The 12,203-nt window shown below is 39.7% G+C and overlaps 2 protein-coding genes across 5 annotated transcripts in view; one reads left to right on the plus strand and one right to left on the minus strand.

Moving 5' to 3' along the window:
* Positions 1–200: 200 nt before the first annotated feature.
* Positions 201–6,289, minus strand: TRMT5 (tRNA methyltransferase 5). Its single transcript, XM_004010700.4, has 4 exons — positions 5,800–6,289; positions 3,188–3,312; positions 618–1,272; positions 201–253 (listed from the first exon to the last, which is right to left on the minus strand). Exons 1-4 carry the CDS (start codon positions 6,287–6,289, stop codon positions 201–203), a joined length of 1,323 nt encoding a protein of 440 aa, XP_004010749.3.
* A 1,470-nt stretch (positions 6,290–7,759) lies between these two features.
* SLC38A6 (solute carrier family 38 member 6) overlaps positions 7,760–12,203 on the plus strand; it is a 64,926-nt gene continuing 60,482 nt past the window's right edge. For 2 of the 4 annotated variants that reach the window (XM_004010701.5, XM_060418136.1), the window contains exons 1-3: positions 7,760–7,948; positions 9,251–9,381; positions 11,205–11,278. In XM_004010701.5, the coding sequence (XP_004010750.1) occupies positions 7,844–7,948; positions 9,251–9,381; positions 11,205–11,278 (310 nt within the window). In that variant the 5' untranslated portion in view covers positions 7,760–7,843. Of the gene's footprint in view, positions 7,949–8,981; positions 9,109–9,250; positions 9,382–11,204; positions 11,279–12,203 lie in introns of those variants that run through there. The other 2 variants (XM_042253070.2, XM_042253071.2) reach the window with 2 other exon arrangements.

Here is a 12,203-nt window from a genome sequence, read left to right on the forward strand (position 1 = left end):
CCTGCATTGCAGGCAGATTCTTTACCATCTGAGCCACCAGGGAAGCCTCGAGGGTAAAATAAAAGGGTTCAATACTAAAGTAACTGAATACTAAAATATTAGAAATCATGTAAATGATAGTTCACTATCACAAAGGTCTAGTGGGGAGAGGGAGAAAATATTTCCAATTAAGTGACTGAAGCAATTTGTGTATTTTCTTCTTAAAAGTCTTTATCTGTCCTCTGGCGCTTAAGAGGTGGATCTTCATGATTGTCTGTAACAAATCCAGAAAACCTATATTATGTAAGATACTTAACATTTACAAATAACTTTTAAAAAGCAAATAATATAGGCATTTTAAACATTTTTAATGTAGTCAACTTATGCATGAAATAGTAACATTCCTGTGGATTTATTTTAATGAAATAGCCGCCTACTAGAATGAACAGTGTGTCATAATAAAATCTGTAAAATTGTGAGAAATTAGTCACAGTTGAATGGCAAGGGGTCTTGAACTGAAATATCTAACTAGAATTAATTTATTTCAAAGTTTAAAAAAATATAAAATATATATGTTGCCCAAGAAAGTTATGTTAAAAGTATTACAGCTTACATTTAATTTCCCAGAAATCACTTACCTTGATTTACGGTCTGGTTCTTGTAAAGTATAGCAGCAGGAATCTGAAAAGTGATGCATAACATTTCCTTGTTAGGGGCCACATTTCTTACTAGGTGAACTGAACTACATGCCTCCAAGGAGATGCCTAACACAGTTCCAGCTCGTTGCTGAACATCCTTAGCTGGATTAGCATCTTTGGAAAAGCTGTAACAGTGCACAATGGGAAGGAGTTCACTGCCACATGGCTGTCCATCTAAGAGTGCTTTGAAAGCGCTGAGAAACTCAATAGCCTTTGCTGGCAAATTCATGACAATGTGCACAGAGTGTTTTCTTTCTTTTGACAGTGGTCCCAGCTGCTGCATTAACTCTTCTCTGACTGGTCCTTGCAGGAAGTCTTTCCCATCCAAGTTAAAGACTTTTACTTTTTGGTCCACTTTATTTAGTTTACAGTTGTGCAGTAGCCATTTATGGGATTCAGGATTGAGATCATTAGCAAACACAGTGCAGTTTTTCTTTGCTGCTGGAATGGCAAAGGGCCCAACCCCAGCAAAAACATCAAATAGGACATCCCCAGGTTTGAGAAGTTCTGTGATACGGCTGTGTTCTGTGGAGAGACGAGGATTCCAATAGACTTTTGAAAAATCAAATTCATAGGTGTAATTGTTTTCTCGAACCTGAAAAAAGTATTATGGTTTTGGTTAAACTGCTTAGTCTTAAATTCCAGCCACTGATAGATGCATTCACACGTACACACATTTACTACTACAAATTTACTACTATTAAGAGCAAATTATAGTGAGTTTAAAGGCATTTAGGTTAGAAATCTGGTGTTATGCTAAACTTGAGGGTAGTTACTATCTTGCATTAGATGTTTTCATGAGAGAAGTCATCTCTTTAAAACCAAACAGCTCTCCATCTCATCCTAAAGGATCATAAAGTGGCTCCCCGAATTTTTCAGATAGGCCAACTGACTGGCTTAATTATATTATCTCCTGTCACCTGATAGGAAAAAGCCTTTAGGGTGAAACAACACACTACATCTGTCTTCATGGTGGGTAGCTAAATTGCAGACAGCTCTTCCACACAGCAAACATGCTTTCCTTCCTTAGTTTTCAGTTTGGCAGGATAGATGCATCATGTGTCAGTGAATTTCAAGGTACTTTGTTATGTTTTTAGACAGTTACTTGGACTTGGCAGGTTTCATGTCTATAAATAGAGCCAGTGTATAGAATAAATCATTCCCCTGTTTTTGCCTTTCCCAAATCTGAGTGTTCATGGATAAACGACAGTGAAGCTAAGTCTTGAACAAAATTAAAACTTTATAGCATTTCTTTGGGGACTATCATAAACATGATAGAAAATAGAAAACAAAACTACATTTGTGAACGGTAACCTCACCTATCATCTTGAGCCCCTTATTTTAACAGATGAAGAATCAAAGGCCATAAAGTTCCTAAGTTCTATAAATCTAATAGAGACATCTATATTTTCTCTTCATGGACCATAATTCCAAATTTGTACATATTTTTTTCTCCTGACCACATCAAATCCTCTGATCATATTATTAAGTTTCAAGAGTCTGAAACTTAATATGGGAAAGATATACCCATTTGAATGCAGAGTTCCAAAGAATAGCAAGGAGAGATAAGAAAGCCTTCCTCAGTGATCAATGCAAAGAAATAGAGGAAAATAATAGAATGGGAAAGACTAGAGATCTCTTCAAGAAAATTAGAGATACCAAGGGAACATTTCATGCAAAGATGGGCACAATAAAGGACAGAAGTGGTATGGACCTAACAGAAGCAGAAGATATTAAGAAGAGGTGGCAAGAATACACAGAACAACTATACAAAAAAGATCTTCATGACCCAGATAACCATGATGGTGTGATCACTCACCTAGAGCCACATGTGAAGAACTGACTCATTTGAAAAGACCCTGATGCTGGAAATGATTGAAGGCAGTAGGAGAAGGGGACAACAGAGGATGAGGTGGTTGGATGGCATCACCAACTCAATGGACATGAGTTTGAGTAAGCTCAGGGAGTTTGTGATGGACAGGGAAGCCTGGTGTACTGCAGTTCGTGGGGTCACAAAGAGTCAGACACGACTGAGCAACTGAACTGAACTGATGGAGCTAAATAATCTTCAGTGATGGAGTATTCCATTGTATTATTATCCTAAAATTTAATCAGTTATCTACTGATGATATTTAGATTTTCATTCCATCATGTTTATTTATTATTATAAAAATGATGTAGGTGTCTAGTGGTTAAAATTCCATACTTCCACTGCATGGGAGACACGGGTTCAATCCCTGGTTGGGTACATCATTACAATTTTGTCCAGTTATATTCTTGAGATAACTTCCTATAAATGGAGTGCTAGGTCAAAGGATGTATCTATTCAAAATTGCAATATATTACCATACACTCTTCCTGACTTTGCTTTCCCATCAATAATATATGTAAATGCTTACAGTCTCACATGCTCATCAATACTGGGTATTGTATTTCCTTAATCTGTTATCCTGATTTCAAAAGTTAATCTTGATATACACTGTATTAGGAGACAATAAAATATTCCATACCTTGGTCATCATATTCTCCTCTCCAGATAGTACTTCCATTTCAAAATTTCGGTAGGTATTATCAATATTATTGATTTTATTTACTGCTGAGGTGATTCCTGGATTTTTGTCAATCATAACTTGGCCTAAAAGCACAGAAATCATGATAAACACTGCCTTCTGGTTGCAAAATAAAAGCTAAAATTGCAAATATGAAATGGATGTGAACTATATTTTCTTCTGGTTTATATCCAAAAATTGCATCTACTATGTGTGCATGCATTCTAAGTGGCTTCAGTCGTGTCTGACTCTTGGCAACTGAATGGAATGTAGCCCACCAGGCTCCTCTGTCCATGGGATTCTCCAGGCAAGAATATTAGAGTGGGTTGCCATGCCCTCCTCCAGGGGATCTTTTCCAACCCAGGGATAGAACTCAGGTCTCTTATGTCTTCTGCGTTGACAGATGGGTTCTTTACCACTAGCACCACCTGGGAAGCTCGCGTGTGTAGAGGAATGCAGTTCTAAAAATTCAACGGATTACCAAAGTTAATGTCTGACAGCCCCTATGCAAACACAAAAAAATATGTGGGTACATTTATAAAGAAAAATTTTTGAAGAGCTTGTTCTGCCTAATATTTTTCCATGTCTTTTACTTAGTCTTCTCAAATGTATCAGTGCAACAGTAAGCAAACAGGTAGACCCAGGGAACTGGTTAAAAAATTGAAGAGATATTAAGGACTATGGAAACAAATGGTCTCAGAAAACATTAGCCTGTCCCCACTGGCCTCAAACCAAATGTTTGCTTTATTATGTATTTAAAATAGATACTTCCACTTTGGAAATGTATACCAGCAAAATAATGTTTTCAAATAAAAGAAACATAGATTCTTTACTTTTCTCTAAATAAAATGTTTATTTACTTAAATTGTTCTTTATGTCAAATATTTTCCAGAGCACAAAAAGCTACAAAGGTTAAAAGACACTGGCAATGGTATATTGATGCCCTATAATCAAAATCTGCATTTTTGTCAGCACTTAAAAAAAATTACAAGAATCTATATGCTATCTCATTGTATAAAGAAAGATAAGTTGATTTGTAAGTAAGTATAAAGCACTCCATAATACAGATACAACAGAGGACGACAGAGGGTGAGATGGTTGGATGGCATCACCGACTCAATGGAAATGAATTTGAGCAAGCTCCAGGAGTTGGTGATGGACACAGAAGCCTGGCGTGCTGCAGTCCATGGGGTTGCAAAGAGTTGGACATGACTGAGTGACTGAACTGGACTTTTTATACAAATACGCTTAAATACCAACTGGAATTTGTCTAATTTCTCTCTGATAATTAGATACCTGATTTTGAATATGATAATGTCAAACTATCGTCAATCATTGTTTTATCTTGTTCTGCTTCAGGTATCAGAACTCAATTTTTAAGGTACAGAAGTTAGTTTGAAATGAATTAAAAAAAAACATTCTAAAGGTCTATAGTAAAAGCTTTAAAATTACTTCTGTATGAAAATGTTTCATTTTCAATCTGTGAGTGCCCTTTTATGAGAGCGAGTTTATAAAATAAGAGTGCTAAAAGAATGTTGAGTTTGGACAGGCAGTGATTCAACGGAAAGCCTAGACTTGACATTTGTACCAGATCATAATTATAAGGCTCTGCTTAAGTATTTATTATGTTATCACTATGCATTATTAGTCCCTTTCATCAATAAAAACAAAGTAAACTCATAACAGCACATCTCTGAAATTCTACCCATGCAAAACACTGAGCACTACATTTTAAAGCTGAAAATAATTCCCAGAAGTTCTGACAATTACTCTGTATTAAAAATATTAACCTGGAGAATGCATGGACATTAAATATTTACATAAGGACAAGAGCAATTTTGATTAGTCTTCTACTTCTTTCTTAGTCCAAAGAATAAAAGACCCATGCTTCAACTCTGGGCTACAGAGTTGTTTCTAAAAAGCTAGGAGTACTAAAAAACAAAGTATGGTGCCTAGGATATAGAAGAGGCTCAATTAACTGAACTGATGAAAGCATGAGTAAACATGGTCTTGCCCTTTAACCTAGCATTCAACATAGTCCTGGAGGACTCATAAGTTCTGGATACCAAAATGATAAGTTGCCAAAGAATTGTGCCAAAGCAAGTGATTGAAGTTAATGCTTATGTATTTTAAACACAAAAGCTTGAACTGATATTTAGAGCTTGCTTGACTCTGGGAGGGCTTCCCTGATGGCTCAGTGGTAAAGAGTTCACCTGCCAATGTAGGAAATGTGGGTTCGATCCCTGGGTCAGGAAGATCCCCTGAAGAAGGAAATGGCAATCCATTCCAGTACTTTTGCCTGGGAAATCCCATGGACTAGGGAGCCTGGTGGGCTACAGTCGATGGTATCTCTTAAGAGTCGAACACGACTTAGCAACTAAACAGCAACAACAAATGACTCTGGGAAGGCTATTCCAAAGTGGCCCTCAAAGGAGAGTATTAGCTCAAGATCCTGCTTAAACTTAAAATGATAAAATGTCCTATTTCTATAATAGGCATTTACTTTTTTTTAAACTAAAATTAGAACTTGCTAATTGGTTTCTAATATGTGACTATTACTAAGACACACCTACCAATTAAATGCTTGTAAGGTAGTTGATGATCTCGAAGGTTCAGGTGAGCAATGTGTCCAACTCTGCTAAACCCTGAGGTCACATCTTGACCTTCAGGAAGCACAGCTCTCAAGATTTCTTCTGACTTAAAGTTTTCATAAGTTAGGTCCAAATTATATTTCGATATTTGTGGATTGACATTCAGCTGCTTTAAAATACTGAGTTCTTCTTTCTCAAAGGAATCAACGGTAAACATTTTATAGGGATCCAACATAATTAGTCTACCTTCTTCATCTTCTGGATCTTCAATCACACGTTTTATGCCTGGGCGCTGCAGTGCTGCTCTTTTAAGGGATCGCATCAGTTTATTGACTACCTCTTTCCTCACTTTAAGCACTGGGATGGTGACTGTCTTTTTAAAAGCTGTTCTATCAAGTTCTGTCATTCCTCGGACATCGGAGGGTGGGGAAAACAATTCAGAGTCTCTGTGATTTGTTTCTATTTCAGGCATGGTTGAGAATCTTTTTCTTTGATCCAGCAAGAAAATAACAGGTACTCTGCTAAGCTTCTGTATCAACGATGCCCAAGGTAGTAGAACCAGTGATGCTGACTCAGTTATTCTACAGCTTGCCACTTTGAGAAGTCTTCTTGAGAATCCAAATTGTTTCAATAAGCTAAAAATAAAGCATTCAATTAAAACTACCATAAAGCTACAAACTAGCTTAACATGTTCACGAGTCTTAAAAATTTTAATTGTTTCAAATAACCTGCTAAATGCCAAAGATGAAAACTTTTAGTGGTATGTGAGAAGTGTAATATTAATTTCTCCAGGATAGGATGACTTTTATTAGTAGTAAATAATAAATCTGTATACTTCCAGCCCCACTGTGGCCTAGACTAGGGTTTAGTGATCCATCACTCTCACTATAGTCAACAAATCTCCCCACCCACAATTTTCTACAGAACATTTTGGGACTGGAAGGCCGAAATTTTAAGTTAAAGGATCATCTCTAAGCGAAATGGTCACTATATTGATAATTTTACCAATGTCAATATTTAAAAGGATATTCTTATGGAAGCTTATTGGGTCAGATATTGTGCTGAACGCTTTACTCACAGTAACAATCTTGGGAGATGTGTGGTGTTGCATTCTCATTTCTGCAAAGGTGTAAACTGAAGCTCAGAAATAGGTTAATTGACCCAAAATCTTGTTGCTGTAAATCGTTGAGCAAGGCCTGCGTTCTTAATCTATTTCTATGTTGTCTTTGATGTTTTACTGCCTCAAGTCCTACCCATAAGTAGAGGTTTCAGGATTTCTAGGATGGGAACTTTGCTGAGTGTTACATGCACATCCCATTAGAATCAGTGTTTCATTTTGCCTTCCGGAATACGAAGAAGGAACTGTTAAGGAAGGGCCCTGCCTAGGAACCCTGTAAAGCAACTGTCAAAAAGTTGACAGGGTTCAAACTGGGTTTAGCAGTTAACCAGATGTGTGATCTTGGGTAAATTACTTAAAGTGAATCTCTGCTTTCCACAAGTAAGATGTGGCTAAAGGTTCTATCGGAAAGTTCTGAAGAGATGAAACACCCCTCACTGCCCCGTACTCAGGCCTCGGCTGTGCACCGGGCGCTGGGCGCCTTCCTGCCGTTTTAGCGCCCAGACAGCGCGAGGCGGAGAGCCGCCGAGCCGACCGGTTCTGCCACCGGACCCTCAGCCCCTTCGAACTCTCTCTCAAGGGCACCACGGCCGCCACTTCACCAACGTCACCATCCCATTTCCTGGCGTCGCCCCGTAGCTGGCTCCAAGACCAGACCCTCACCTCATGCTCTGGTACAGCTCGGAAACGTGTCTTCGGCGGGTGGGCGGGCCCTCGATGACACCATCAAGGTTCGCCGCCGTGAGGCGAGCGTCACCACAGCACGTCGATCCCTCCTTTCGTCCCGGCCCTGGTGAGGTACGGGAACCCGGAAGGGCCGGGAACGTAGGCCCGCCTCCAGCGCGACTACAGGCGGGAGGGCAGGGGTAGCAGCTAGTGGATGGACTGGGTAGTCGACCAGCGAGCAGCATGGAGGTCCCAGCGGGGGTCATCAACGCCGAGCCCGGCTGGTTTGTCTCTACCCAAGAGCCTGAAGAGGCGGAGGCGGAAGAGTCTAGCCCGTTGCTTAGCAACGTAAGTTTGCTCCGCTGGCTCCCGGTTCTGAAGTGACTGCCAAATAAGACCGGGAAAAGAAAGGGGATGGCAAGGGGAGAGGGGAGTAGTTTAGGACCTGGGCCCCAAAGGCAGCAGCCGAGATTCCGAGGAGATCTGGCGGAGTTCATCAATGAGATAGGAGCCTACCCTGTTCTAGAAAGAAAAGCTGAAGCTGCAGGCTCAGGTGGAAGAGAAGCAGCAGCAGGTGGAGGCAGGGGACCCCACTAGGGGAGCAGCCCCACGGTTATGTAACTCACTGCTCTCGGTATCCTTGTCGGCTTCTCGTTTTTTCCACCAGTCATGTGAGCTTTTTGCAAGAGTCACAAGATTTTGCTTTTCTCAGCTTAGTCATTGGGGACCTAAACATCTCAGACTGCTAAGCGTCTGTCTACAATGCAGGAGACCTGGGTTCGATCCCTGGGTAGGGAAGATCCCCTGGAGAAGGAAATGGCAGTCCATTCCAGGACTATTGCCTGGAAAATCCCATGGACAGAGGAGCCTGGTAGGCTACAGTCCATGGGGTCGCAAAGAGTCGGACACGACTGAGCGACTTCAATTCACTTCAAACATCTTAATACAGAGATACTTAGCCGTGAAGGAGCGTGAGAGGCCTGGTAATAAGTACATAGCACGTCACTGACCCTAAAACCTGTGCAGTGGGCACTTCGGTTCTTTAACGCAAGTCCCAGGGCGGTAACAGTTTCTAGGACTTTATTCCCAAATGCTATTTTAGGGGAGAGTGTTTTCAAGGCGTATCCTCGCTAGAGCAACGTGAATTGCTTCTATTTACAATATCGTCATTGCATGGCATTCCTGCCCATCATTTCAGTTGGGCAGACTTAATTCATTAAGTGTATAAATAGAGATTAGTTTTGCAGTCCTAGTAATTGGGGAGCAACAGTTGTCTACAGCAACCTCAAGCTGACTCAGGGATTCTTCAGTTATCACGTGAGCTTGAGGCCATCTGCCTGCTCCCTGTCCCCACCCCCATTTTACCCTGTCTTTTACAGTCACAAGGTTAGTCATGCCTTCTTCCTGAAGCCTACTGGGTCTCTGCGCAGGTAGAGATGATTTTCCTAGGAAACTGAATTCCTGGAGCTGCACTAGTGGGAAGTGAGAAGGAAAGGAAAGGAAACGAGGTCCTGGTTGGTTGTTGAGCAACTAGTATGTCACAGTATGTCTGTGATTTTAGGAGACACTCCATAACCTGTCAGTCATTTCTTGACCAAAGTTGGACTGCACCATTCAAACACTTAACTCTATTAATTCGTGTGCTTACAGGAAGTTCACACACAGAGATCCCGAGGTGCTTCATTTGGTTTCTCAGTGTTTAATTTGATGAATGCCATCATGGGAAGTGGCATCCTTGGCTTAGCTTATGTTATGGCTCATACTGGTATCCTTGGATTTAGGTGAGTTTTTTTCTTATTTTACTATTTTTTTTTTTTTTTTCATTTTGATAGTACATTGAGAAGCAAAGAGATAGGCTGTAGAACTTGGTATTATACAACTTCTAGTTATTTCTGGGGTTCTTCTTATTCTTATACTGTTGCTAGTCTGTAGCTTGGACGGATGCTATATAATTTGTTTTTTTTTTTAATCCAAAGTGTGGCTAATTTTTAAAAAAAGAGAAACTTGATCCACATTCCTTAATAACCTTAACAAGTGGCTTATTTGTTGTGTTCAGTGAGCCAAAGTAAATCAGAGTTTATCAGTCATGCAGCTTATTTATAAATAGTGATTTTGTGATTGTAAATAATACATATAATACTTTAGTTTCTCTCCATCTCTTTCTCTCCTCCTGTTAAGTAGTTCCATGTACCCTGTGTTTATTCCTTTACATCTTTTAAGACTCAGCTCATAGGCGAGTTTGCCCAAGACAGAAGACATTGCTGTCTTTTCTGTGTTTCCATAGTACTTTTATATTCATTCTTTTATTATAGTGTAATTATCTGTTTGCAAGTTATTTTCCCCGCTGAACTCTGAAATCCTTTAGGACTAGATCTTATCCTTAGCATGGAGCATCATGCTTAATAGAATGAATGAATGAACAAGTTTGTTTTGTCAGTACAAGCAGACCTATTTTTCCTATGAAATTTAAAATACAGTCTCATATAGGATCATTTTTGCTTTTACTTTGAATTTCTTGGTTAGCTAACCAACTTTTAAGTAACCCAACTTGCTTTTATTATGGGATATATTTGCAAACTTTCATAGTTTTAAAACTTAAAAGCTATGTATGACACCTCAGGCAAGACATAATCATACGACTTATTTCTTAGTTCCAATTGAAAAATCACATTTTTTACTGCAGGATCTCACATGCAGATATATACCACTGATTGGGTGCTTGCTGAATCATATCACAGTTTCCACCTGGTGATGCCAACCTTATTTTTGTGAGGTCTCTGACATCAGTTGACAAGTATACTCTCACCTCTCCATTTTGCTACTTATTCACAAGTATTAAGTGGACTGCAAAGATAGAATGTCTTCAGCTTCAGGAGCACTCCTCTGGAAACTTGTCTTGCCAATATCTTCCTGAGAAAAAGTAAGGGATTATATATGCAGTTTCTTTTCATACTTTTGGTGAGAGGACCGCAATTATTACATTACACATTTTTCAAATCATGTCATTAAAAGTGTGTTAACTGTATTTTTTTGGTTTGCTTTGTTGAGTATGTTTAATAGATGCTGAAATGCAGTGTTTATTCAAAATTATAGGGAGGCGCTCATCACTGAGGGCTTCCCAGATGGCTCAGCAGTAAAGAACTCACCTGACAATGCAGGGGATGTAAGACACGTGGATTCGATCCCTGGGTTGGGAAGATCCCCTGGAAGAGGGAATGGCAACCCACTCCAGTATTCTTGCCTGGAGAATCTCATGGACAGAGGAGCCTGGAGGGCTACAGTCCATAGGGTTGCGAGAGTTGGACATGACTTAAATGACTAAACAACAGCAATGCATCGTTAAAAGGGGAGGGATAGAGTAAAGAAAAAAGACAATGGGATTTCCCAACTGAAACTTACTTCTCTTAAGTTGGAGAGAAGACAGAGGAGCCTTGAGGGCTACAGTCCATAGAGTCACAAAGAATCAAACATGGCTGAAGCAACTTAGCACTCATACACATGACCGTTTGAATGTGAAAGAAAAAAAAAAAGTTTTTTCAGTGAAATACCATAAAAAGGAAACTTTTAGGGGACAAATTTGACCATGTACTCTTTTATGTTTTAGTTTCTTGCTGCTGATAGTCGCTCTCCTGGCTTCTTACTCAGTTCATCTCCTGCTTAGCTTGTGTATTCAGACAGGTAAGTAAAACGTGTGCATTTGATAAAATAGCCTATTGAGATCATGTCAGCCAGGTTGGCTGTCTCAGATCTAATTTCCAGTGGGAATATTAGGTAGGGTGGTTGAAATGGAGGATTTCAGAAGGTCAGAATATATGGAGCCAGTCCTTCAGGGGAATATCCGAGGACAGATGAGGAGGAGGAAACCAGCCTTCTTCCCCTGCCTTTCTCCACAAGATGTGACGTAGTTTTCTAGGTTAGAGTAGATTAGGGAAAGCACCTGAAAGAGGTTTAAAGGATCCAGACCTTGTGTCAGGGAGAAGCAGTACCCAGGTGTTCATGCTGATCATCTTTCTCCTAGGGTGATCAGTTTCTGGAGAACACCTTCCCAGATCTACTACTGCTGTCTCTGCCCCCCGTATGTAGATGTGTATATATAAATAAGTTTTTTCCACTTATGCAGTTCAGACATGTATTGAATAAGTTCTTTTAAGTTGCAATGAGTAGGTGTATGAATCATGGAACTGCTTTGTTAAAGTTTTTCTTTTGGCATTAACAAATACTCTGTGTCCACCAATCCTGGTCTTTCTATCTGCCTAGGCTGATCTCCCTTTGGATTAGGACAGTTATGATGCCAGAATCATGAGTTTAAGTCTCATATGGATGGGTTCATTTTGCCCTGTTGTTTTCAGGTTTTTAAGAAACACAACAGATACATAAAATAGATAAAAATGGGATTGTTCTGGTTGAAACAGGTGTTTCTTGAGTATTTTAAGACTTCAGAACAGAGTTCTAAATCCACAGCTCTAGTCTGTTTAATCTGTCTATGCATCAGACGCATCTGCAGATTGTTCTGTAAACAGAGGTTTCTAAGCCTCAGGGATTCTAATTCCAAAAATCTGAGGTGGGATTCAGGAATCTCTTTTTAAAAGTCCTCCAGGGGACT

This window comes from Ovis aries, chromosome 7 (assembly GCF_016772045.2).
Source record: "Ovis aries strain OAR_USU_Benz2616 breed Rambouillet chromosome 7, ARS-UI_Ramb_v3.0, whole genome shotgun sequence".
Lineage (NCBI taxonomy): Eukaryota > Metazoa > Chordata > Mammalia > Artiodactyla > Bovidae > Ovis > Ovis aries.

Excerpts from the sequence above, each read along its gene's own strand:
- TRMT5 (XM_004010700.4), bottom strand. The coding sequence starts at position 6,289 with ATGCCTGAAATAGAAACAAATCACAGAGACTCTGAATTGTTTTCCCCA. Across the intron at positions 3,313-5,799 it reads ACCTTACAAGCATTTAATTG|GCCAAGTTATGATTGACAAA; the intron begins GTAGGTGTGTCT and ends CTGTGCTTTTAG. Across the intron at positions 254-617 it reads GAACCAGACCGTAAATCAAG|ACAATCATGAAGATCCACCT; the intron begins GTAAGTGATTTC and ends GATTTGTTACAG.